This window comes from Cynocephalus volans, chromosome 11, assembly GCF_027409185.1.
Source record: "Cynocephalus volans isolate mCynVol1 chromosome 11, mCynVol1.pri, whole genome shotgun sequence".
Lineage (NCBI taxonomy): Eukaryota > Metazoa > Chordata > Mammalia > Dermoptera > Cynocephalidae > Cynocephalus > Cynocephalus volans.
In genome coordinates, this window is record NC_084470.1 from 91,242,828 (window position 1) to 91,269,765 (window position 26,938).

At 37.8% G+C, this 26,938-nt stretch overlaps 1 protein-coding gene across 1 annotated transcript in view; it reads right to left on the reverse strand.

The window, feature by feature from the left end:
- The window catches only part of RAD18 (RAD18 E3 ubiquitin protein ligase), a 115,142-nt gene that overhangs the window by 74,713 nt on the left and 13,491 nt on the right, over positions 1–26,938 (reverse strand). The window contains exons 3-4 of the mRNA XM_063115055.1: positions 17,805–17,866; positions 16,410–16,480 (exon numbers count right to left, since the gene is read on the reverse strand). Of these exons, the coding sequence (XP_062971125.1) occupies positions 16,410–16,480; positions 17,805–17,866 (133 nt within the window). The remainder of the gene's footprint in view (positions 1–16,409; positions 16,481–17,804; positions 17,867–26,938) is intronic.

Consider the following 26,938-nt stretch of genomic DNA (forward strand, 5'->3'; position numbering starts at 1 on the left):
TAACTTTAAAATCTGGACAAAACATATAAAGAACTATTTATAGGCACTAAACTGTAATCAACACAAGGCTGCAATCCCTGAAAGAATATATACACATAAAGCGTTCCAACATTTCCCCAAAATTTCACACTGGAAGAATTTTCTGGTAGCTGAGTATTGATTGAACTGAAGTCCAAACAGGGAACAGCAATCTGGCTGGATGGAAGGAATAGAAGTCAGAATTCTGGGCAAAGGTGGCTAGTATTGGGGAGAACACAGTGCTTGACATGTGGTAACCATACAAAGGGTAATCAAGAAGTCTGCTTAGAAATTCTCATCCATTCCTGATCAGCTCCAGGGCTGCACGAGTACAAGACAGAACCACAGAAGATGTGGTAGGAAGCAGATACTGGTAAACTGAGATTCTAAAGGTCAAATAGAAAGTTGTTGGCATTTGAGCCCAGCTAATGCTGAGAGACCTTAGTGAAGACTGTGGATATTCAGGTGAGACCTCCACAAAGGCCACATCTTACAAAAAAGGACCACACTACAAAAATATAAACAAAACTGAAACAGAACTAACTTAATAAAACATTAAAACAAAGGTAAAGAGCTGATAATTTAACTTCCTGTCAGAATAAAATTCTACATTTTTCAAAGGAAGATAACACAGCTTCTCCAACATTTCATCCACAGTGTTCAACACATATTTACAAATTACTAAACATACAGAAGCAAGAAAAAGTAGCCACTAATCAAGAGATAAAACATTCAATAGAAGCAGACCCAGAGGTGATCCGAAGAGTGGCATTAGAAGATAAGGACTTCAAAAGATCTATAATAACTATGTTAAAGAAAAAAGAATAAAACACAGACAATTGGATTAAAAGACAGCATTATGTGAGAGAGAGTTAATATCCATGAAAAAAAGAATTGAATCAAATTTAAAAAATAATCAATCTATAATAGCAAAATGCCATATCTAAACTGGATGTGTAAAATAGCAGACAGTATTAGTAACTTGAAGGCAAGTCAATAGAAAATATCCAAACTGAAGCACAGAGAGAAAAAAGAATAAAAAAGAAAAAAGTATTAGATATAGGACATAACTGGAATCCCAGAAAGAGCAAAAAGAGAGAATAAAAAATAAGCAATATTTGGGCCGAGCCCGTGGCGCACTCGGGAGAGTGCGGCGCTGGGAGTGCGGCAACGCTCCCGCCACGGGTTCGGATCCTATATAGGAATGGCCGGTGCACTCACTGGCTGAGTGCCGGTCACGAAAAAGACAAAAAAAAAAAGCAATATTAGAAAAATCAATGGCTGAGTACTTCCCAAATCTGATGGAAAAAAAAAAAAAATCAACCCATATATTCCACCACTGTGAAATTCACATAAGATTCAATAACAGAAAGGTAAGTAGAAAATCTCCAAGTGTTAAGAACTTAGGCATCACATTTCTAAATAACCCCATAGGTCAAATCACAATGGAAACTAGAAAATATTCTGAGTTAAATGACAGCATGGCGGTTTGCCAAAACAGTCCTTAGAGGGAAAATTATAGATTAATAGGAAAGCTGAAAATCAGTATTCTAAGCTTGCAACTTTAAAGGTTAGGAAATGAATAGCAAACTAAACTCAAGGAATGAAGGAAATAATAACAGTGAAAAAGAAAAGAGACATAGAAGAGAAAATAAGCAAAGCCAAAAGGTGGTTCTTCAAAAAAATTAACAAAATTATTAAACCCCTACACAAACAAAAAAAAAAGAATGAAAATACCAATTACCAAAACAAAGAATTAAAAAACAATATTGTTACAGAACCTACAGAAATTAAAAGATAATTAGAGGATATTATGAACATTTTGTAACAATAAATATAAAATTTTAGATGAAAGGAACAAATTTCTTGAAAAATGCTATTCATCAAAACTGACAAAGTAAGAAACAGAAAACCTAGCATCCATATTGTCTATTAAAGAAATTTTAGCTATGATTAAAAACCTTCCTTCGAAGAAAACTTCAGGCCCAAATGGCTTCAGTGGTGAATTCTATTAAATATTTAAGGAAGAAATAATATCAATATTACACGAAACCATCCATAAAACAGAAAAGGAAAAATACTTCCCAACTTATATTAAAGCCAGCATAGCATTGATAACAAAACCAGACAAGCACATTATAGGAAAGGAAAATTACACTCAATAATCTCTCATAAATTTAAACACAAAAATCCAAAATGAAATATTAACAAATAAAATCTAGATGTAAATTTTAAAAATATAATGTATCATAACTAAGCAAAATTTTTTCTAGGAATGCAAGGCTGGTTTAACATTTGAGAAATCAATGTAATTCACATTAGCAAAATAAAGGAGAAAAACTATATAATCGTCTCAACAAATTCAGAAAAAGCATTTGATAAAATTTAACACCCATTCATAATGAAAACTCAGAAAACCAGGAATAAAAGGAAACTTTCTTAATCTGATAAAAGATATATCCAAAAAACCTACAGCTAACATTGGTCATTAGTGAAACATTGCATGTGTCCCACTAAGACTGAAAATAAGACAAAGATGTCTACTACCACCATTTTTCTTAAAATCATACTAGAGATCCTAGTCTATGTAAAAAGGCCAAAAAAAAAAAAAAAAAAAGACGGGGGATACAATAGATTGGAAAAAAAACTTTTTATTTACAGATGAAATTACTATGTAAATCGAAAATCCAAAAGAATTTATAAGGAACTAGAATTAATAAGTGAATTTGAAAGACATATGACTTAAAATACCATCAAAAATATTAAATACCTGGGAATGAACATAACAAAAATGTGCAAAACCTATGTTCTTAAAACTACAAAACACTGCTTAGAGAAATAAAACATAGCCTAAGTGAGTGAAGAGATATTCCATGTCCATGAACTAGAAGATTCAACATTAAGATGTCCATTTTCCCCACACTGATTTATAGATTCAATGTAATTCCAATCAAAATACAAGCCAATCTCTGGGGGGTGGAAATTACATATTCAGTCTAAAACTTATATGGAAATGCAAAGGCTTTAGAATGCCAGCAGTCTCAAAGAACAGAAAACTTAGTGAACTCAAACTATCAAATTTTAAGGACTTACAAGACAGCTACAATATTCAAGACATTGCCATACTAAAGAGAAACAAAGAATACGGAACATGATGTGTCCAGTAATAGACCCATACATATACAGTCACTTAATTTACAACAAAGAAGCCACTGTAATTTAGTGGATCTTTTTAATAAATGGTGCTGGAACAACTGAATATCTGTTGAGAAAAAAATGACTCTTAACCCTTACCTCCATCATACACAAAAATCAACTTGAATACATTCATATACCTAAATGTAAAAGCTAAAACAATAATAATTCCGAAGAAAATATATCAAAAAATCTTGATAGGCAAAGACTTGTTAGGCAGGATACAAAAAGCACTAATCAGAGAGAGAGGGAAAAAAAGACTTCATCAAAATTAAAACATCTGCTCCTCAAAAGGCATTCTTAAAAAAATGAAAAGGCAAGCTACAGAGAGAAATAAACTGCAATACATATATTTGACCAAAATACACAGAGAACACAAATACACAGAAATTAAAAAAATATATATATATATAATTTATAAAAATTGGACAAAAAAACTGGAAGACACTTCAAAGATATAAGAATAGTCAATAAACACATGAAAAGGTACATTAGTCTTCTGGAAATGCAAATTAAAACCACAATGAGCTACCATCTCACATCCAATAGAATGCTTAGGGATTGAACAGATAGAAACTAAAAGGACTGACAGTACCAAATATTAACCAGGATGTGTACGTAGCAACTGAAATGACCATACACTGCTGATGGATGTGGTACAACTCTATTGGAAAACTGCTTGCCAATTTCTTACAAAGTTAAAAATACAACTACCCTATAACTCAGCAATTCCATTCCTAGATATTTATCCAAAAGAAATGAAAATATATGTCTACATTAAGATTATACACAAATGTTCGGAGCAGCTTTTGTCACAACAGCCATAACTGGACATAATCCAAATCCATCAGTAGCGCCCCCTCTGCCCAGACACAGGCAAGAAAAAGAGCATGCCTGGGGTTCTAGGCAGGGGCCAAGGGTGGCCCCCTCCACCCAGAAGCAGGCAAGAAACAGAGCATGCCCAAGGTCCTGGCAGGGGCCGAGGGTGGCCCCCTTCACCTAGAAGCAGGTAAGAAATGGAACACACCTGAGGTAACGGGCAAAAGCCGATGGCAGCATCCCCCAACCAGAAGCAGGCAAGAAACCAAGCACATCTGGGGTCCTGGGCAGGAGCCAAGGGCAGCATACCCAACCCAGAAGCAGGCAAAAAGCACTAAAAACACCACTTCTGCATGGGTGGCCCACCACAGCCACCATTACAACTGCCAAAACACGCCAAAGCAATAGCCACAGTCACCATGCACATGGCCTACCAGATACTCAACTGCACTGACACAAGGGGAGTCATCAGGAAGACCAGGAAAAGAGGACACCTTTCTCTTCAAAGCCCACTCTAGAGTAACAGAAAAAGCAAATGCTCTGCCAGATGACAATACATCAACACAGAAATATTAGAAATATGAAAACCCAAGAATATATGACACTACCAAAAGAATACAGTAATTCTTAAATACCAGACCCTGTAGAACAGGAAACCCTTGAAATGACTGAAAAGGAATTCTGAGCGACAATCTTAAGGAAACTCACTGAGATATGAGAAGACTCAGAAAGACAACATAACAAATGAGGAAAAAAATCCAGGATATAAACGAGGAAATTTACAAAGAGACTAATACCTTACAAAAGAATGTAGCAGGACTCATGGAACTGAAAGATTCACTCAAGGAAATAAAAAACACAGCTTATAGCTTAAACAACAGGCTAGAGCAGCAGAAGAAAGAATTTCCAATCTTGAAGATAGTCTTTTTGAAATAACCCAGATGGACAAAAAAAGGAAAACAGAATTTAAAAAAAGGAAGAAAATCTAAGAGAGCTAGCAGATAACCTTAAGCACACAAACATTCGAATCATGGGTGTTCCAGAAGTGCAGAAGAAAGGAAAAGGCATGGAAAATCTATTCAACAAAATAATAATGGAAAAATTCCCAAGTATAGGGAGAGACAACACCTTCAGATCCAGGAGACTCAAAGCTCACCAAACAGATTCAACCCAAAAAGATCCTCTCCAAGACACAGGATAATCAAACTGGCAAAGCTCAAAGATAAAGAGAGAATTTTAAAAGAAGCAAGAAAAGGGGCCAGCCTGTGGCTTTCTCGGGAGAGTGCAGTGCTGATAACACCAAGGTCACGGGTTCAGATCCTTATATAGGGATGGCCAGTTAGCTCACTTTGGAGTGCATGGTGATGACAACACCAAGTCAGGGGTTAAGATCCCCTTACTGGTCATTTAAAAAAAAAAAAAAAAAGCAAGTAAAAAGCATCAAGTCACCTATAAGGAAGCCCCCATCAGACTAACAGCAGACTTCTCAACAGAAATTGTACAGGCCAGAAGGAAATGGGATGATATATTCAAAATACTAAAAGAAACAAACTGCCAGCCAAGAATACTATACCCAGCAAGGCTATCCTTCAGAAATGAGGGGAAAATAGTGTATTTTCCAGACAAACAAAAATTGCAGGAGTTCACTACCACATGACCAAGCCCTACAAGAAATCCTCAAAGAAATACTGCATTTGGAACCTGAAAAATGGTAATCACTACCATGACTACACAAGAAAGAACAAAACCCACTGGTAGAACAAAAAAGCAAAGAGAAAGAGAAAGGAACTAAATCTTACCACCACAAAATACCATAATGACAACGTAATAATGTCCCTGCTTTATTTCTGATTCTAGTAATTTCAGTCTTTTCTCATGTTTTCCCATGGTCAATTTAGATAAAAGGTTTGCAAATTTTGTTGATCTTTTTAAAGAATCAACTTTTTGTTTTGTTGATTTTCTCTATTGTTTTTTTAATTCCCTATTTCATATATTTCTTTTGTAATCTTTGTTATTTCCTACTTATTCATGCTTTTGGTTTAGTTTACTCTACTTTTTCTATTTTCTTAAGACAAATTTACATTGCTGATTTGAGATTTTTCTTATTTTTAGTATAGTTGTTTACAAGTGGAAATTTTCCTCTAAGCACTGCATGAGCCCTGCATCTTATAAATTTTGATATGTTGTGCTTTGATTTTTACCTCAAAGTACTCTCTAATTTCCCTGGGATTTTCTTCTTACCCATTGTTTATTTAGGAGAGTTTTGTTTAATTTCCGCACATTTGTGAGTTTTCTAAATTTCCTTCTGCTATTGTGGTCAGAGAACATATTTTCTATGATCTTAGTCTTTTAAAATGTATTAAAGACTTGTTTTATGGCAAAATAATAATAATAATAATAGTACTCTTAGAATTTTCCACTTAGATGATTATGTTGTTTGTGAATAAAGACAGTTTTACTTCTTCCTTTCCAAAAAAAAAAAAAAGTCCAAGCACCAAATGTGATGGTATAAGGAGATGGGGACTTGGGAGGCAATTAGGTCATGAGCATGGAGCCCTCACTAATGAGATTAGTGCCCTCATAAAAGGGGCACCAGAGAGCTCTCCACTCTCTTTCCTGCCATGTGAGGACACAATGAGAAGTCAGCATTCTGCAACTTAGAAGAGGTCCCCCACCAGAAGCGACTGTGTTGGCACCTTGATCTCAGGCTTCTAGCCTCCAGAATTGTGAAAAATAAATTCCTGTTTATAAGCCACTCAGCCTTTGGTACTTTGTTATGGCAGCCAAACTAAGACAGTTTGCTATAGTTAAAACCTGAAAAGTTGCCTCAAAAGTTGCCTCAAAAGTTTTCCCTCAAATGTTATTTACTTAGCATATTCAATGAAACACAAGAGATTAAAGATTTGCTTATCAACTTTTTAATTATGTAATAAAATGTATCATCTTTAACATGAATCTTATGATATTTATTAGTGTGCATTTGAATGAATAAAATTAAACATTTAGAAAAAAATCCATCAATAGATGATGGAGTTTGGATGTGCTGTCCCTTCCAAAACTCATGTGGAAATTTGATCCCCGAGATCCAATCAAGATGGTGGAATAGACGGTCTGCAGCGTCACTCTCTCCCACAAATCAACCAAATTTACAACTATAAAAATGTAACATCAGCCAAGCCAGGGCCACTGGAGCTCAGGGGAAGAAGGGGAGAGACCTACGGAGTTCATGAAGGTGGGAGAAACTACAATGAGAGAAAGAAAAAGCTGCTCTGAGCATTTCAGGCTGCGACTGCTTTAAGGCTCGAGGTGATAAGCACATGGAGCAGGAGGCAGCAGAAGCTGCAGCTGTGCCCTTCAGATGGAGTTACTTGGAGGCAGCAAGAGAGAAGAGGGCCTTGGCGGCCCCCAGGACAGCAAGACCGCTAATAGGGTTCACGTGGACCCATGCAGGAGCGAGGAGCCAGAACAACTGAAAAAAGGGAGCCACTCAGAGGCTGGTGAGTCATTGCAATGGACCGGTGCAGGGCCCATCCCATGGGAAGTGTTTGCAGCACGGGTGGTGGGGGAGACTTGCCCACCAGAGGAACAGTGGGACACAGCAAGGACAGCTGATCTGCCCCCCAATCAGCACAGGACCACTCAGAGGAGACTGGTCAGAAATGCAGAATTGCATGGGGTGCAGTTTGATGAAAAAACTTAGGCCCAGATCAGAGATCCTACAGAACACAGATCCACCGGACCTCTGGAGAGCCGGAAGTACCTATAAGGTCAACCAATAAATCCTGAGCTGCTCAAAAAGCCTTCCCTAGGGAAACAGCAGCAAAGTAGCAATTTAAACAACCACACAGCTCAAGTACTAGTTCCCACAGGAAGTTCCCCCGTGTTAGAAGCAAAGGACAAGAAATTAGTTCTGGGCCAGGCACAACACCAGCACCTTGGGGCCTGCCTGGGAACTGGAGGCTTGGATCTGGGAACCAGACCCCATTCCTACTTCCAGGCAAACTACACCAGTGCCTCGGGGCCAGCCTGGGGACCCGAAGCATGGAGAAGGGGACTGGACCCCCCTCCCACAACCAGGCACACCACGCCAGCACCTTGGGGCCTGCCCAGGGACCCGAGGCAAGGAGAAGGGGACCGGACCTCTCTCCCACAACCAGGCATGCTGAACCAGCATCTTGGGGCTCACCCAAGGACCCAGGGTATGGAGTTGGGGACCAGATCACCCTTCCACAACCAGGCACAACATGCCAGCACCTCAGAGCCCACCCAGGGACCTGGGGCACAGAGAAGGGGACCGGACCTCCCTCCCACAACCAGGCACACCATGCCAGTGCCTCAGGGCCTGCCCAGGGACCTGAGGCATGGAGAAGAGGACAAGACCACCCTCCCACAACCAGGCACACTGAGTCAGCACATTGGGGCCCACCCAGTGACCCGGGGCATGGAGAAGGTGACTGGACCTCTCTCCCACAACCAGGCCCACCAAGCCAGCGCCTTGGGTCCCACCCAGTGACCTGAGGCACAGAGCCAGGAACCAGACCCTCCTCCTACAACAAGGCACACCATGCCAGTACCTCGGGGCCCACCCAGGGACCCGAGGCAAGGAGAAGGGGACTGGACCTCTCTCCCCCAACCAGGGACACCGTGCCAGCACCTCGGGGCCCGCCCGGCCCAGAGGCATGTAGAAAGGGACTGGACCCTCCTCCAACACCAGACACAAAACGCCAGCACCTCGGGGCCCACCTGGGTACCTGAGGCATGGAGAAGGGGACCAGACCCTCCTCCCACAACCAGGCACACTGCGCCAGTACCTCAGGGCCTGCCCAGGGACTCGGGACATGGAGAAGGGGACTGGACCCCTCTCCCACAACCAGGCACATAGTGCTATCACCTTGGGGCCTCACTAGGGACCAGAGGCATGGAGAAGGGGACCAAACACACCCCACAACCAGGCATACCACCAGTGCCAAGGAGCATGCCAAAAACAGCACCTCCACATGGTTGGCCCACCACAGCCACCACAATAACCATGGCTGCTGCAAAAGTGGCTAGACACCACAGCCACCACGCAGACGGTCCACCAACCACTGGAGTGCAATCACACAAGAAGAGTCACCAGCAGAAACAAAGAAAAGAAGAGGATGTCTCTTTCCACAAAACCCATTCCAGAGTGACAGAAGAAGCACCTGCTCTATGGTAATATTGGGGGAGCTGATCACATCTCTCAGCATTGGACAGATCATCTAGGCAACAAGTTAACAGAGTAACCATTATTCTTTCAGAAGGAGAGAAGAAATATAGGGCAATTGGCGGGGAGGGGGAGACGTTGGACAAGGGGCATAAAGAATAATTATGATTTGTAACAATATATATACTAGTAATATTGATTTAATCAACATATCTCAATGTTCAACCCCCAAAATATGTATAATCAATTTTGACTCAATAAATAAAATAAATTTTAATAAAAAAAAAATTTGATCCCCAATATGGCAGTGTTGGAAACTGATTGAGTCATGGGGGCAGATCTGTTACGAATGAATTAATGCTCTCCCCGGGGAGTGGGGAGCAATGAGTGAGTTCTCGCACTGAGTCCCTGTGAGAACTTGTTGTTTATAGGACCCTGGCACCTCCTGTCTCTCTTACTTCCTCTTGCCATGTGATCTGCCTGTACCCACTGGCTGCCTGCCATTTTTCCGCCATGAGTGGAAGCAGTCTGAGGCCCATGCCAGATGCAGCTGTCCCAGAATCGTAAGCCAAATAAACCTCTTACCTTTATAAATTACCCAATCTCAGGTATTTCTGTTATAGCAACACAAAACTGACTAATATAGTAGATGAACGGACAAATTAGTTATATTCATACAATGAAATGCTATTTAGCAATTAAAAAAGAATGAATACCAATAAATGCAACAATATTGATAAATAACAGAATCAGCACATGAAATGAAAGAAAAGAGTAAATATATATTGTGTGACTCCATTTACATAAAGTTTAAGAACAATCTGTGATAACAGAAAACTGAATGGTGGTTGCCTGTGGGGGTGGGAATTGACTACAAACATAATAAGGGAACTTTCTGTTGTGATGGGAAGTCCTCTAGATTGTGATGGTAATTACATAGATGTATGCATTTATCAAAATTCAATGTTCAAAATGCAAACCTGCTATATGTATTGCATATATGTAAAATTTTACCACAGTTTTTAAAAAAAAAATCAAGAAATAGTAAAAAAAATAATTATAATTTTAAAAAGCTCATTGATATACTAATCAGAAAAGCTAAAATTAAAAAGACAATACCAAATGTTGGTGAGTATATGGAGCAACTGAAACTCTCATTTTGCTGCCCAGGGACTCAGGACAGCAAAATTTTGCTACTGGGAGTGTAATTGATTCTAATAATTTGGAAGCTAGCTTTGAGGACACCAACAAATAAATGAATGCCTACCCTATGTACTAGCAATCACACCTAGATATATGCCAAGAAAAATATACACCAAAAGACATGCACAAAAATGTTCACAGCAGCTATATTCATAATGGACAAAAACTGGAAACAACCCAAATGTGTATCAAAAAGGAAATGTCTATCAACAAGAAAAAAGTATCCACATATTATCACCTGAAATTGAAAGACTCATAGAAAAAGATAAAATGTTTACCATATGTATTAGGCCATTTTTTTAAAATTAAGAATATTCATGAGATACAAAGCTAATTGTCCCCCCTCCTGCCCATGATGTGAGGGCCAGATTCATATTGGAGGCATACCCATTACCAGAAATTACTTTTGTACCCTTTGTCCCCTCCCAATTATCCCCCAACCTCCCTCCCCCTCCTCCTCTCCCCTCCACTCCAATTTGTAGCCCTAGGAATGTTCCCTCCCTCTGTTGGATCATGGCACTACTGTGGTCTTTCTTTATTTCCTTCCTTTCTCTCTTAGCTCTCACATGAGTGAGCACATGTAGTATTTATCCCTCTGAGCTTTGCTTGTTTCACTCAACATAAGTTTCTCCAGGTTCATCCATGTTGTTGCAAATGGGAGTATTTCATTCTTTTTTATGGCAGAGTAGTATCCCATAGTGTATATATACCAGTTTCCTGATCCAATCATCTATTGATAGACTTTTAGGTTGGTTCTATATCTTGGCTATTGTTTTGCATTACTATAACAGAATACCTGAGACTGAGTAATTTATAAAGAACAGAGGTTTATTTGGCTTACGATTCTGGGACAGCTACATCTGGTGTGGGCTTCAGGCTGCTTATACTCATGGCAGAAAGTGGCAGGCAGCCAGTGGGTACAAGCAGATCACATGGCAAGAGCGAGCGAGCGAACAAGCGAGAGAGAGAGAGAGAGAGAGAGAGAGAATGTGCCAGGGTCATTTAAACAACCAGCTCTAGCAGGAACTAATAGAGCGAGAACTCATTCACTACCCCTACACCCCAGGGACAGCATTAATCCATTCGTGAGGGATCCACCCCTAGGACTCAAACAGCTCCCAACACTGCCACATTGGGGATCAGATTTCCACACAAGTTTTGGGGGGACAACACATCCAAACTCTATCACCATAACGATTTATTATTTGATTGAATTTCCCTTTGTCTATTGGCCTAGGGTCGGTTAGTTAGTTGCTTCACTGGACAGGAAATAACACAGAAACAGACAAAGCAGCAATTATTTTAATCTGACTCACAGTTTTATAGATATTCACAAAAACCCTATTTGCATCAAGATGTCCTGCTTCATATCATATTTAATTGCCAGCCATAATCTGAATGCTTTGAACTTTTAATTATGTCCTGAGACTAATGGGTATATCCAATATTTCTAAATGAATAGTAAAGATTGAGGGAGGGTGAGTAGATGTATGTAAGAATCAAGATTGTCCCTGAGCTGATAAATGTTTAAGTTAGGGGATAGGTGCATGGAGGGTGGGGGTGGGGGGGCATCATACTATTTTCTCTACTTTTGTATATGTTTGAACTTTTTCTACAATAAAAAGTTTGAAAATAAACAAAAGCTAAGTAGGAGGAAAGTTAAAAGAAAAACTTAAAGATCTTAGTCTTGGGAGGAAACAAATAAAATAAAATTACAGAGCCACAATCATTAATAGTCTCTTCCAGGGTCTGAATTTGGTACAAAGAAGGTTCTAAGAAAAGCTTTCATCTAATTATGACAAAGTAATGAACACACTATTCAACTAATACATAAAACTGTCACTGATGAAACACTTTCATACTACACAGGGGTAGTCCTTTTTGGCTAAAGTGGCTACCCTGGAGATAACTAATTTTGCTTTTATTAACAATTCTGATTAATTTAATTTTACTAATTTGCTCTCCTGCTTCAGTACATGCCAATAAAGACTGTGGCAGATAGTAACACCATTGCTATGATAAAATTATCCCCCATGCTAAAATTAAAATTCATTAATTTATTCAAACACCAGCTACTCTTGGTAGAGAAATATAACAGAGATCAAAATAAAGTGTCTGTCCTCATGAAGCTTACACTATAGTAAGGGAAGAGAGAATAGACATACACACAACATACATGAAAAGTGTTATTTTTTAAAATGAAGCCAGGTATGAGGAGAGGATGAGCTTGATACCCTTTATAAGATAGTCAGAGAAGATCTCACTGAGATGACCTATGAGAAACGAAAGTGGAAGACTAAACCACGTGGCTTTCTGGGGGAAATACTGTTTCACCTAGAAATAACAGCAAGTACAAAGTCTCTAGGGTCAGAGTGCAATTAACGTGTATGAGAAACAGAAAGAAGGCCAGTAGGAGATAAAATCTGAGAGGGAGCAAGATTCTGTAGGGATCAGAGGACTCTCACTGAGGGGACTTAGGCTTTTTCTTCAAATGAGATGGGAACCACCACTGGACAGTTTTAAGCATAATCTGACTTTTTATTTTAAAGTAATCCTCCAGGACTGTAAGACGGCAAAAGCAGAAAGACAACCATTAGGAAGTGTTAACAGTAATGTAAGCTGACACTGGCTTGGAATGTACAAATGTCATTTAAAACCATGAGATTATTTATGATAATTCATATATCTTAAAAATGAGCAGAATGAAAATACCAATTCCAAAATTGATGCTTAGAGTTAAATTGAATTGATAATTTTCCCTTAACTCCCATAGCCTCTTTGAATTTATATTAAAGTGGGCTGGTCTTACAATGCCTAACAGCACTCATCACAGGAACTTAGATATCTGTTGGATGAATTTATGGACTTTCAGAACTGGAGAGACCCTCAAAGGTAAATCAATATACTCAATTTTACAAATGGATAAATAAACTCCCAAAGAAGTTTACTGACTTGCTCAAGGTTACCTAGCTAGTTAGGAAGTGCACTCAGATTAGATCCCAGATACCCAGACATTTAATCCAATACATTTCTCTCCACATGGTTTCTTGCTCTGAACAATTAACTGTGACTCAAGGGTTCAGATCTCCATACTGGCCAGCTGCCAAAAAAGAAAAAAAATAAATAACTGTGACTCAAGAAAGTATAAGAAAATCTTGCTCATTTGTTAATTATACAATAACCTTACCTCTTCAGAATGTTACTAAGAATCTAGTGTCAAAAGAGGCCTTTGGGTAGATCATAACAACTATTGCAATCAAGTCCACAGACTTCAGTAATTAGTGAAAGTCCCTGCAATGCTTGTTCTGATCCAAAACATGCAAACAGCAGTCTAGAACCATTTGGTTAAACAGGAAGAGGCCTACCCAAGTACAAATTCTTACTAGCACCTTAGAGTGTCAATGTATAAGAGGGTAACACAATACTAAACATATACAAAATATAGATTAATAATAATAATAATAGGGATTTTTCTTAGGTTGCTTTGTTCCAGGTACTATGCTAGATATCTTTTACTGTAATTCTTCATTTCTAATCCTTACAACAATCCCTCAAGGTATCAACAGTATTATTCCCATTTTTACGATGAGGATAAGAGGCCAGAGGTTAAATGTCTTGATCACATGAGAACTAGTAGGGCCAGAACTAGAGCCCAGTTCTGCCTAAATCCAAAGCCTATACCACAAGAACAGGTGAAATTATATTCTACAAGCTCTTTGTGAGATACTAAGGGAATTATATACTAAGACTGTCTCCTAAAATATTTAAATTTTTAAGAGTACTTGGAGAAAAACTGACAAAGCAGTAAATGACACTCAATAGTGTTGATTCATAAAAATAATGATAAAGATGGAAACTGGCTGCTAAGCATAAACAGAGAAACAATTGTTTATTTTCTGGTCAAGAATGATGTTTCACTTAGACAAAAATATTCTACCTAAATTTAGGAGGCTGGCCAGTTAGCTCAGTTAGTTAGAGCACAGCCTTATAACATCGAGGTCACAGGTTTGGATCCCTATACTGGCCAGCCACCAAAAAAACACAAAATTTTTGTTCCACACAGGAGGTTTTTAAAAATATTTTAAATAAAACAGAATCAAGGAAAAAAAGGGTGTTCTTTGAAAATAAAAGGCGAAGAGTCAGAAGAAAATGTAAGAGCTGCATGTCAGCCTTATACTTGAAAACTTCTGAAACTATTTCCAATATCTTTTTATTATTCAATGTAGAATATTAAATTTTTAAAAATTATAATGGCACATAAAGTGGCAATGACAGATGGAGAAGACAAAAAGAAATGAAATCAACAAACAATATAGATATCTTACATTTTAGTCATAAGATTAAAAGTTCCTCCCTCATCGATCTTAAACCAGAGTTCAAACAAGTAATGAAATTGATTGGCTTGCATTGCATCCCCACTAATCTTACAAATAAAGTACCACAGCACTTTACACATGACAAATGTCCAAGGAAATGTTCACCACAAGGTTGATGCTAGTAAGAATGGCAACTCCAAGAAGGTAAACAGAGAAGATGATAAAATCCATCCCAAATCTGCAAAGAATGCTTCCCACCCACACCCCCACTATAATGAATAATTAAATAGCTTATTCATTTTGGAAGGGTAAGGGGGAATAGGAGAGCCCAACCATTCCAAGGCCTTCCTTTAAGTTACTAAGAGGTTTGTGAACCTAGAGATACTGATCACTTCTCTTCGACAAACAGATGCTGTTATTTGTAATGCTTCTTTTTTCCTAGCAGTGAGGTTGTTAATACTTTCAGTACCAGCTGAGGAAAAAAATAAGCCTTGGGATACAATTTACTATCTCAGAGAAAATCAAATAGTCAATAAATTCCTTTCTAAAGACATGGCTCCACCCTCTCATAGACTTCAAAAACTAACCGGTGAAGAACTATAAAATAAGAAAAGCAATAACATTAATTATGAGAATCAGAGAATTTCAAAGTTTCTTAATCTAGGAAGTATACCACCTTTTTATGACCTTGCTTAAGGAAATATCTAACCAGTCAATTTCTAAAATGCCATAGTAGGTGAGTTCAGAGTACTAAATTTTATCATTTTTAGGATGCAAACCAATGAATAAATGTGCAATTCTGTTGGAAAAAATCTGTTTACATTTTTAGGAGAAACATAAGGTTTCTCCAAGAATGTTTGCACAAGCCTGGAAATCATATACAAATGGGCACCTGACTATTATCTAAATACAGTATGTTCTTATTAAAAATTCTTGCATGACTTGCATGATTAAAAATAATTCAAGACATTGTTTGGTAAAACATGCCTTTTTAAATCCCTTTGGGTAACCAAACTCACTTTCACACATTCATGCATTTGACAGTGAAGAAGTAAAGCTACATGTCTGAGCTTTATATATACAAGCAATAACATATTTCACATGGCACATCATTTTATGCATGCTGAGTAAATCAGATTAAGAATTAATAGATTAATATATAACAGACACAACCAATTATAGATATGTGTATATACAACGGGTTAGTATATACGTGTCTATACATACATATGTTACCTAGCTCTGTCCACTGAGAGGGCCTAGACAATGACACCCCAGTAGCAACAAGCACACCAGCACTAGATCCTGGTTCCCAAATGCCATTCTCCAATAAAAAGAACCAGGGCTCTTGGAGAAATGGCTGATTCTAGGGTTGGGGGAGGAAAAATACATGATGAACCAGGAGTATCCTTATAGTACCCCAAAATAAAGAATTCTTCGATTCTGCACTTTAACTTTTACTTATTCATCATAACAGGAGAATTTCTGTTAAGGAAGAAAATTTTATTACTACTAGACTATCCATGTGTGAATAATGACTATGCCACTTCCCTTCTTTTACTCCAAAGTATGCAACTCTGCATTCCCTAATCCAAAAATGAACAGAGTAAAGAGGGAACACATATAAAAGGCAAAAGTAGTTAAAGGTTAGTCACAAAATTAAATCATACCGTGCAAAATTCAAGCTTTTTACCAGTTCATCTAATATACGGTTATTTTTCAGGTCCGGCTCTGTGACTGCCTAGAAAAGAAAAACAACAGATGGAAAAAGGTCAAAAACAATAATTAACTTGTCATAATCTTGTTTTGGAAAATATATGACCTGTCCTCCTGAAGTTCTCCATCCCACTAAATCTTCCAGGAAAGCCTCAAAATAAATTTCATTTATCTCATACTAACATGGAATTTTAAAACAGTGAATCAGTATCTGCTGACTAGAAGTTTGATAAAAGCTCTCAGATGCTTTGGCATCTGTTAAAAATTATACAAGGGGTCTTGAAAAAGTTCATGGAAGGATTTATATTATCATTCAATTCTATTTTTCCACAAACTTTTTGAAGTACCCTCATGTATATTTTGTACTAAGATAAAACCTAATATGAGCAAGAATCTTTCTTGAAAATGCCAGCACTTAGCTTTCCCAAAAATTTCTCCTGAAAAACAGAAGGATACCCTTTGAAGTAATAACATTGGGAGAAGCAGTAAGTGTTCAAAGAGAATCTAAAAATAAGATTAGTTTTCAGGAATGCAAAGGAAAATTGATAAATCTAGTACTTATTCAGCACGAATGGTGTACAGTTTATCTCAGTGATGATACCACCTTAACAAAGGCAGTGTAGCATAGTTGTAAAAATCTGAGACTTGGGAGCCAAACTGCACCATTTCTTACAAAGGGAAATAGTTCCGACAAGTTCTGTGATATCTGGACACCATGAACCTACCAGAGAGGCCAGACTAGTCAAACCTTTCAACTAGTCTTAGTGTCCTTTTTGTTAGATCTCACTGTCTCTACTTTCTTTATTCCCATTTATGTTTAATTTCCCTTTTAATATACTTTTCCACCCGTCCCCACTACTTAAAAAGTTTCAGAAACAATAACAAATTTCTTAGTGTTTTCTCTGAGGGTCTGGTTTGGGAAAGAGGTAAGAGACCAGTAAAGATGGATTAGGCCCAACAGCCATAAATCTTTGCCTTCTGCACAAATATTTATATCAGTTCTCTGCAAATAAATAATCCTACCATCAGAATTTCCACCAAAGGCAAAAAATTATTTAAAAAATTAGAAGCCATAAAAACATGGATCATAAGAATTAAAAGAATACTGTATCTTTATCTTAATATTAGTTTCTACTTCCTAAAATACATTCAGGTTATCAGAAATCTTAATGAAAAATTGAACCAAGCCCAGTTCTCCTTATATGCACTTTAGAGGTTCTTTCTAAAAATATCTTTTATATAGCTTAATTCAATAACTACACAACTTCCCACAGGCTTTTATATATATCTGAAGCAGAAATATTTGTATCAATAAGTTAAAAAAAAGGGGGGGGGGAACAAAAACTCACCACACAACAAGTTGGACATTGAGTTTTATAAGACAGAAATTTTCTTATGCAGAGAGAACAGTCTGCAAAAACACAAAATGCATAAGTTAATTAAGCTATACTAATAATATAGAATTGGACTTCTAACAAAATCTGACTCATGCTGTAGACTATTTCCATCACCTAAGGTGTATCATTACATCATTATAATCTTAAATTTCCAGTACCTCTACTTTATGCACATTTACACATGTAATAAAACAGCATTTTTAGGAAAGGGAAACAAATCAAATGTAATGAGTCTCTCAGAAGTCACAACTCTATAAGCAGTATACATCACTTTCTGTGTCCTGCATCTATAAAACATAGGAAACACACATGCAAGACCTGGGCTGGTTATTATATAAACATGCCAGATATCTCTACTACTTACCATTTGAAAACATAAGTTTTGAAATAAGATATATACATGTCAAGAAATAATATATACCCAGGTTAACAATTTAGAGACTTCTACATCCTAACTCTGTATATGATGTCCACCACCCCACATTTAACAAGCACTTTTGTGGTGGACACTAAGAGAAGAACAGTGTATAAGGGAAACTATCAAAGTAGTGAGGCAATTACAGAACAATTCAGTGTAATAAGTTCTAATGATTTAAGCAGGAAATAGGCAAAAACTAAATTCGCCACACTCAAGGCAGTGTAAAATGTTCTCCCAGTCAAAGAAAAAGCAGACGTGACTAAGAAAATGGTACCTTATTGGTAGCTAATTTACTAGTAGCCCAAATTCAGCTGAGTTAAGGGACCTCATTAAGAAAAATTCAGTTTAGCTGAGGAGGAAAAGATGCTAGTATGATTTCAGTGGCATACATATCCAGGCAATAAGTCTTGCCGGCCTCAGTAACATTACCCCAGGAGGAAAAATGAAGAATCACATTATAAAAAGGATAAAACAGGCAACAGTTTAAATTCTCCTGAGAAGCAAAGAGGAATAGAGGGGACTGATCTGATTCAGCATGGAAAGGGCTTGGAAATTGCCCCTCTGTCCTAACAAGTAAAAAGCTAGACAAACTGAAATATCAACAAGTCTTGTCAGATACATCAGAGAAGTGAGGTCATGAGACAACTGCTGCCCCCAAACTGGAGAGACACACAGGTATAAACACAACTTACCAGAGCTAAAACCTCCATGGGAACCAGAGAAGAAACCTGTGCTGGAACTAGAGCCAGAGTAGGAAAACCTGAACCATCATTGACAAATTGCTGGAGGCTCAGTGTGGACAAGTCTGAAAGTTAAAAACTTCAGGGGGGCCCTGTCATGGGAGGTCTTCACACTTTTGTGAGTTTTAGCTCCAGGAGTTCTACCAGGTTCTCAAAGTGAGTTTTGGAGAAAAAGCTCCTAGTTCTTCCAGGAAGGGGGAGGAAAAAAGTAACCATTTTGAAATAAGTCAGAGCACTCCATTTTTTGTCGTTTTTTTTTTTCGTGACCGGCACTCAGCCAGTGAGTGCACCAGTCATTCTTATATAGGATCCGAACCCGTGGCGGGAGCGTTGCCACGCTCCCAGCGCAGCACTCTACCAAGTGCGCCACGGGATCGGCCCAGAGCACTCCATTTTTAACAAGGCCTGCCCTCCAGAATAACTATTTTACCAGAGCCTAACTTGTTGGAGTTTTAACAGGGCCCAGCTGATCTGGGGACAGGGAAACACACAACTCCAATCCTCTCTAAGGAGGGGGAAACTGAGAAGAATTTGTGAAGTTCACAGCCTGGGAGTAGGGCTCACGAAAAGACTGAGACCTCAGCTGGTCAGCTCAGTTGGTTACAGCACGGTGTTGGTAGCACCAAGGTCAGGTTCAGAGCCCCATCCCAGCCAGCCGCCAAAAAAAAAAGAGCTGAGAACACTTCCTCCCTCCCACACCTTACCACCACAACGCTAAAGGCCTATTTACTGCTGTTCCTTTTACCCAGTACATCATTTCCAGCTACTAAGAAAAAATTGCAAGGTATTCTAAAAGACAAAAAACACAATTTGAAAAAACTGAGCGAGCACCAGAACCAGAGTCAGATATAGCAAGGATGTTGGAAGTATCAGACCAGGAATTTTAAAGAATATTATTAATAATTAAGGGCTCTAATGGAAAAACTAGAAAACATGTAAGAACAGATAAACAGAGAGGTGGAAATTTTAAGAAAGAATCAAAAAGAAATGCCAGAATTCAAAAAACACTATAACAGAAATGAAGAATGCCTTTGATGGGCTCATTAATAGACTGGACATGGTTGAAGAAAAAAATCTGAGCTTGAGAATATGTCAATAGAAATCTCCAAAACTGAGAAGCAAAGAGATACAAGAATGGAAAAATGGAAGAAAATATCCAGGAACTGTGGGACAGCTATAAAAGATGTAACATACATATAATTGGAATACCAGAAGGAGAAGAAAGAGTGAGAGGAACAAATATTTGAAGCAATAATGACTGAGAATTTCTCCAGATTAATGTTAGACACACAACCATTCATCCAGAAAGGATAAATGCAAAAAAAAAAAAAAAAAACAATAAAAATCCTATATCTTAGCATATCATATTCAAACTACAGAATATCAAAGATAAAGAAAAAAATCCTGAAAAAAAACAAGAATTACATCTGATTTCTCACAAACTGTAAGAGCAAGTAAAGAGTGCTTTGTAGCTGGTTAGCTCACTTTGAAGAGCACATGCTCGTAAAACCAAGGTCACGGATTCGGATCCCCATACTGGCCAGGGGCAAAAGAAAAAGTAATAAGAGTGCAGTGAAATATTTAAGGTGTGGAGAGAAAAACACCACCAACCTAGAACTCTAAATCCTACAAAATTATCCTTCATAAGTGAAAGAGAAATAAAGGCTTTCTCAGACAAATGAAAATTAAGGGAATCTGTTGCCAGTAGACCTGCCTTGTACAAAATGCTGAAAGAAGTTCTTCAGAGAGAAGGAAAATGATTTAGGTCAGAAACTCAGATCTACACAAAGGAATAAATAAAAGTAAAATAAAACTTTAATTATTCTTATTAATCTAACAGATAAGTTTATAAAAAATAATAAAAGAAACAAAGTATTCAATTATGTATGTCTATGTGCATGTGTGTATATATGTATATATATACACACATGCTTATGTATAAGTAACGTGAATGACAGCAATGATACAAAGGCCTAGAGGGAGAAATCAGATGTCTTAGTCACCTCACACTGACATAACCAAATACTACAAACTGGGTAAGCAATCAGAAACAATAGAAATTTATTTAAATTTATTCTTAAACAACAGAAATTTACTTCCTCACAATTCTAGAGGCTAGAAGTCTAAGATCAGGGTTTTAGTACGTCAGTTTCTGGTGAGGCTCTCTTCCTGGCTTATGTACAATCACCTTCTTGCTATGCCCTCACACGGCAGGGTGGCAAGAGACTACAAGTTCTGGTATCTCTTTTTATAAGAGCACTAATTCCATCAAAAGGGCCCCACCCTCATGACCTCATCTAAACCTAATTGTCTCCCAAAGGCTTCATCTCCAAATACCAACACACTGGGGGTTAAGACTTCAACATATAAATTTTGTTGGGACATAATTCAGTCCATAGCATTCTACATCCCTGACCCCCCAAAATTCATGTTCTTCTCACATGCAAAATACTTTCATCCCATCCCAAAAGCCTCAAAAGTCTTAACTTATTCTAGCACCAATTCTAAAGTCTAAAATCCGAAGTGTCATCTAAATATCACCTGAATCAGATATGGGTGAGACTGAAGGTAAGACTCCTCCTGAGGCAAAATTCCTCACCAGACTTACTCTCTTAATTATCAATGTTATTCTCTTTACACTCTAAGAAGTCTCCTGAACAATACGTAAGTCAAAAATTCCTAAACGTGGCTGCTCAGCTCAGTCACCTTGGGAGATTGCTGGTTTTAATTTAGTTTCCTAGGCCCTACACCCAGTCATACTGATACAATGAATTTTGGTCAGTAAATCACACCCATAATATGTGATTCTGATGCAACAACATTAATAATAATTTTTTTTAAAAAATGAATTCAAGTTGTTTCTATTAGGTTGAACTATGAAATTATTTTTGGTATGTCAAAAAATTACAAATATTGGCAATTTCATGTGGTTCACCTTGACACTGTGCACTTACTGTGTTCTCTGTTCTAAGCACTTTACATGTATTAACTCTTTTGATTCTTACAGTAACCCTGTGGTTAGTACTAATATTAGCCCTATTTCAGAAGGAAAATGAAGTGCAGGGCTTAGTAAACCTGCCCAAGATCAAGGAGCTGATAGGTAGCAAAGGCAAGCACCAGAGTCCATGTTCTTGACAAATTAGGGTTTTAGTTATGAAAAGCTATTTATAAATATTTGTTTATGAAAAACATATACTTATATAAATAAATAATATTTAATTAATTAGGTCACACGTATCAGAGTATTTATAACAAGGCTACTGCTTCCTCTTCTACATAATCATGCTTGTGTTTTCTTTTCTTTTGAAATGTGGAGAACCAGATATGAAGTTCTAAGCAGACCAAGTCCGTGGCTTAATTTCAGTCTACTACCAAATATATACTGGTGAACTGCAGACCAGTGTAATTTATTCTCTAGTGTACAACCATTATACTCCACTCAAGGTAGAACAGTTGAAGAGTTCTGAATCCATGCTTCATTTAAATCAGCTTGAACTTTGTTTTTCCACCCCAGAGCCCAACTATGAGAAGTGTGGGCAGGGCAGGGGGAGGGTAGAATAACAACAGTGAAGAGGATTTTAACAGAAACATCCAAGCCTTGTGATAGGGAGCACCTCTAATCTCAAACAGGATACAGCCATCTGCTGGCTTTCAAATATCAAAAGATCCTAGTATACTAGCAGTAAAAAGCAAATTTCTAAAACTTAAACCATTCCTCTTCGTGTGCAATCTTAAGGATATTATGAGAAAAGAAGTTATTTAAAAAAATTTTTGAAGTGTTCAGTTAAAAGCAGAAATCCAGTTTCCAGTTTAAAAAGAATTAGAGGACCTAGAAAGCTGAGAAGGCTGGCCTTTTCCTCCAGTTCTAGTGTTAACTGACCAGCTAGCTGATAAGAGAACAGCATCTCTCCAAAGACCACACTCCAGAATTTCAGGAGCAGCTCTGAATAACTGTATGTCCCTTTTGGATTGTGTTCTCTCTTCTCTTCTGTCTTGTTTCACAGTGATGCCTCATGAGAACAGAAGAGGAGGGAAAAACATTGATTAAATTATGCTGCCTCTTGATTTAGCAAAGGTCAATGAATGCAACATTTCATATTTCACTTTTAAAAAAAAATTAAATTAAATTGCTTTTTACTCCTACACAAGACTTGATGAATTTTGTGAGTCAAAATCCACAAAAGGAAAAAAAAGATGGCTGGTCAATCTTTAACATAGTGATAATTTAACAGTGTCTACAAGCCAATGATGTCATGTAGGAGCAAATATTTTGAACATCTTCCATTATCAAGTGAGAAAAATTGTGAAAGTCCAAAAAAAAAAAAAATTGGCAATTGAGCATATCAATCTATTAACAAGACCATTTCTCACTTTATGTTTTATGGATTAGAGTAAATCCACTTCCTCTCCCCCTCAAAATAATCTTTAATAGCACAAATTTGGATCAATTTAATTGACCTACATTCTCCACTCAACCCTTAATAACTGCAGAACTGCAAATGTAGTGTTTATTATGCATACCCAAAAACCTAAACAGAGCAAAACAGAATAAAATGATTTTAAATGATAAACCTTGAAATGTTTAAGGAGCGGCAATAAATGGCTAGGATTCTGGTAATAAATAAATGGCTAGGTACCAATTCTACCTAGTCCAGAATGATACCAGAACTTGATAGACCTGGCTCTTACTAAAGTTCTGAGGGCTTTTGTATCATTAAAACAATACTACAGGGTTTAGATCCCTGAACCAGCAAGCTGCCAAAAAACAAAAAACAAAAAAAAAAACTACAGACCCAGACCAACTTTTAGACTTCAGGGAACCTGTGACATCTGGTGTTTAATAGAAAAGGCCTACTAAATCATAAGTCTTAAAATATGAAAAATAAGTGCTCACAAAATGAATTATCATTACTGAAAGTACCCTCCACTGACTTCCTCCTAGATAAAGAATGACATCAATGACAGCTATATGTGACAAAGAAGCAAGCAAAGAAAAAAGAATGGAAGTAAAGGCTAATTTTTCAGGTATCAAGTAGAGTTCACTGAATTTACAAAAAGCAAGCTCTTTCTTCCCTAAATGACATAATTAAAATCCACAGAAAGGACTTTCACCTCTGTCCATGAGAAAGCAACAAGGCCCAGAATTACCATCCTGCCAAAAACAACTAAATGCTGGGACTAAATGTGAAACAGTTACTTTCAGACATTGGCCAATGGGCAGAGATGAGGGGAGTTCTACCACAACCCATGCTTTCTGCCTAGAGGCAATCTCTTGACCACAGTGCAGAGAGGAGGGTCCCTCAGTCTTTCTGGTTGAAAAACAAAGACAGGAATTCAGGGAGACACGGGAGGCTAGAATTTGCAGGGCAGTATACCAGAAAGAAAGAAAGGACCTCCAGAAATCCGAACACAAATTCACTCAATTCTGGCTGAATCAAATCTGCACATAGGGTTAAAATCCATGAGGCAAGATAAAGAACAACTTCCAGGGGAAGAACAACAACTGAGAGGTCACACAGGGTCAGGAGTTGTTAAATTTCCACCAGCTGGTTTGGAGAGGCCTCAATGCATGGGCATTCAGTAGATACCCCAGAAAGTAATACCTTAGTATAAGAGTAAGTTAGTCCTAGGGAAAGGATGATGTCAGCAAGATGGTGATATAGGAAGTCCCAGACCCTCCTTCCACCATGGAGACACCAATTCAACAGCAGTACATGAACTAATTCCCTTTGTGAAAAATTCAGAAACCCTAAATGAGTGGGAAACCAGCCTGTAGGAAATTTCATGTTACTCATTCACCACAGCCTTTCTCCTAGCTTGGCAAGGCACAAGAGGAAATTCCAAACTCCCAGCTTCTCCCTAGGGAGGGATGGAATATACATCGGGGGGCTACTCAAGGGACTGGTTTCTGTCTTGCTTGAATCTACACAGAGACAAAAAAAAGAGCACAAGGTTGGGGGCCGTTGAAAACAAAGGCAAAGGTTTGGACTATTACACAGTCACTCATCAGTGCCCTCTCCCTGACTCAGTACTGAACAACTGGGAGAAACCTTCAACTCCCAGCTTCTCCATGTGGAGGGAAAGAGGTGGCGCTTGTGTCCAATGTTCAAGCTTTTCAGAGGGTTGCCCAAAGGTACTGGTTTCTGTCTCACCTCACTAAGCATGGGTATGACCCAGCATATTCTAGATGCCTGGAGACAGCTAAAAACAAAAAAGAGCTGTGTAGCTTGTTTTTGACCCAGAGGAGCCAAAAACAGCAGGCAGAGTCCTTGGCAGCTTCTCCTTGGGGAAAGCAGGTAGGGAGAGTAGAGTGTACAGTCAGCATTCAGGCTTTTCAGGATACTGCACCTAGGGTAATGGTTCCTACCTCACCCAACCTGGAGTGCTTATGGACTGGCACACTCTAGATGCCTAAGGGTAATTAAGAACAAAAAAGAGCTGGGTGGCCAAAAAAGAGATGGGTGGCTTACGACACCTCCACAGAACCTACAGTACCACAGACAGACACAAGAGGGAGGACAAGATTACAAGCTAACAAAAAAAGAAACCAGCAAAACCTCTCTAGGAATTTACACACACATGCCCAGGAAAGACACATCCACAGGAAAGGTTTGAGAGGCCCCCAGAATCTCTAGACAGGCTAACTGGCAAAAGTCCTTCCCTATACACAGCCAGTCTATAACAACTGGAAGAGGTGGTTATTTTTCAAATATGCAGATTCCAACACAAAGTAATGAGGCACATAAAGAAACAAAGAAACATGGCCCAACCAAAGGAATAAAACAAATCTCCAGAAATAGACCCTTAAGAAACAGAGGTATATGAATTGCCTGACAAAGAATTCAAAATGAATTGAGCAAGGATGGAATAATATATTCCATACATATGGTAAACAAAAGAAAGCAGGGCTGGCTATACTTATATCATACAAAATTGACTTTAAGTCAAAAACCATCATAAGAAACAGAAGAACATTATTATAAAAGGGTCAATTTATCATGAAGATATGACAATTGTACATATATGTGTACCCAACATCAGAACAGCCAAATATGTAAAGCAAAAATTGACAGAACTGAAGGGAAGGCAACAAAAACTGGAAAAAAAAATTTGAAGTGGAGGGAACAATTCCAAACTCATTTTATATGGCCAGCATTACTCTGATACCAAAGCCAAAAACACTACAAGATAGCAACACAATAATAGTGAGCTTTTAATACCCCACTTTCGGTAGTGGATAAAACAAACAGAAAATCAATAAAGAAACAGAGGACTTGAACAACACTATACACCAAGTAAATCCAACAGACATATACAGAACATTCCATCCAACATGAGCAAAATATGCATTCTTCTTAAGCACACATGGAACATTCTCCAGGAAAGATCATATGTTAGGTCAAATAACAAGTCTTAACAATTTTTAAAAGACTGAAATCGTACCAACTATGTTTTCCAACCACAATGGAATGAAAACAGAAATCAATAGCAGAAGGAAAACTGGAAAATTCACAAATATATAGAAATCGAACAACACACTCTGGAAAACAAGTGGGTCAAAGAAATCTAAGAGGAAATTAGAAAATATATTGAGACAAAGAAAATGAAAACACAGCATACTAAAACTTATGGGATGCAGCAAAAGCAGTGGTAAGAGTTTATAAGTTTACAGCAGTAAAAGTTTGTAATTTAAAAAAAAAGTTAAAAAAAAAAAAAACTAAGCCCAAAGTTAACAGAAGGAAGGAAATAATAAAGATAAGAGCAGAAATATACAAAATAGAGAACAGAGTAACAATTTTAAAAAATCAATAAAACTAAGATTTGTTTTTGAAAAGATCAACAAAATTGGCAAACCCTTAGCAAGAAAAAAGACTCAAATAAATAAAATCAGAAAAGAAAAATGAGAAATTACAATTAATGTCACAGAA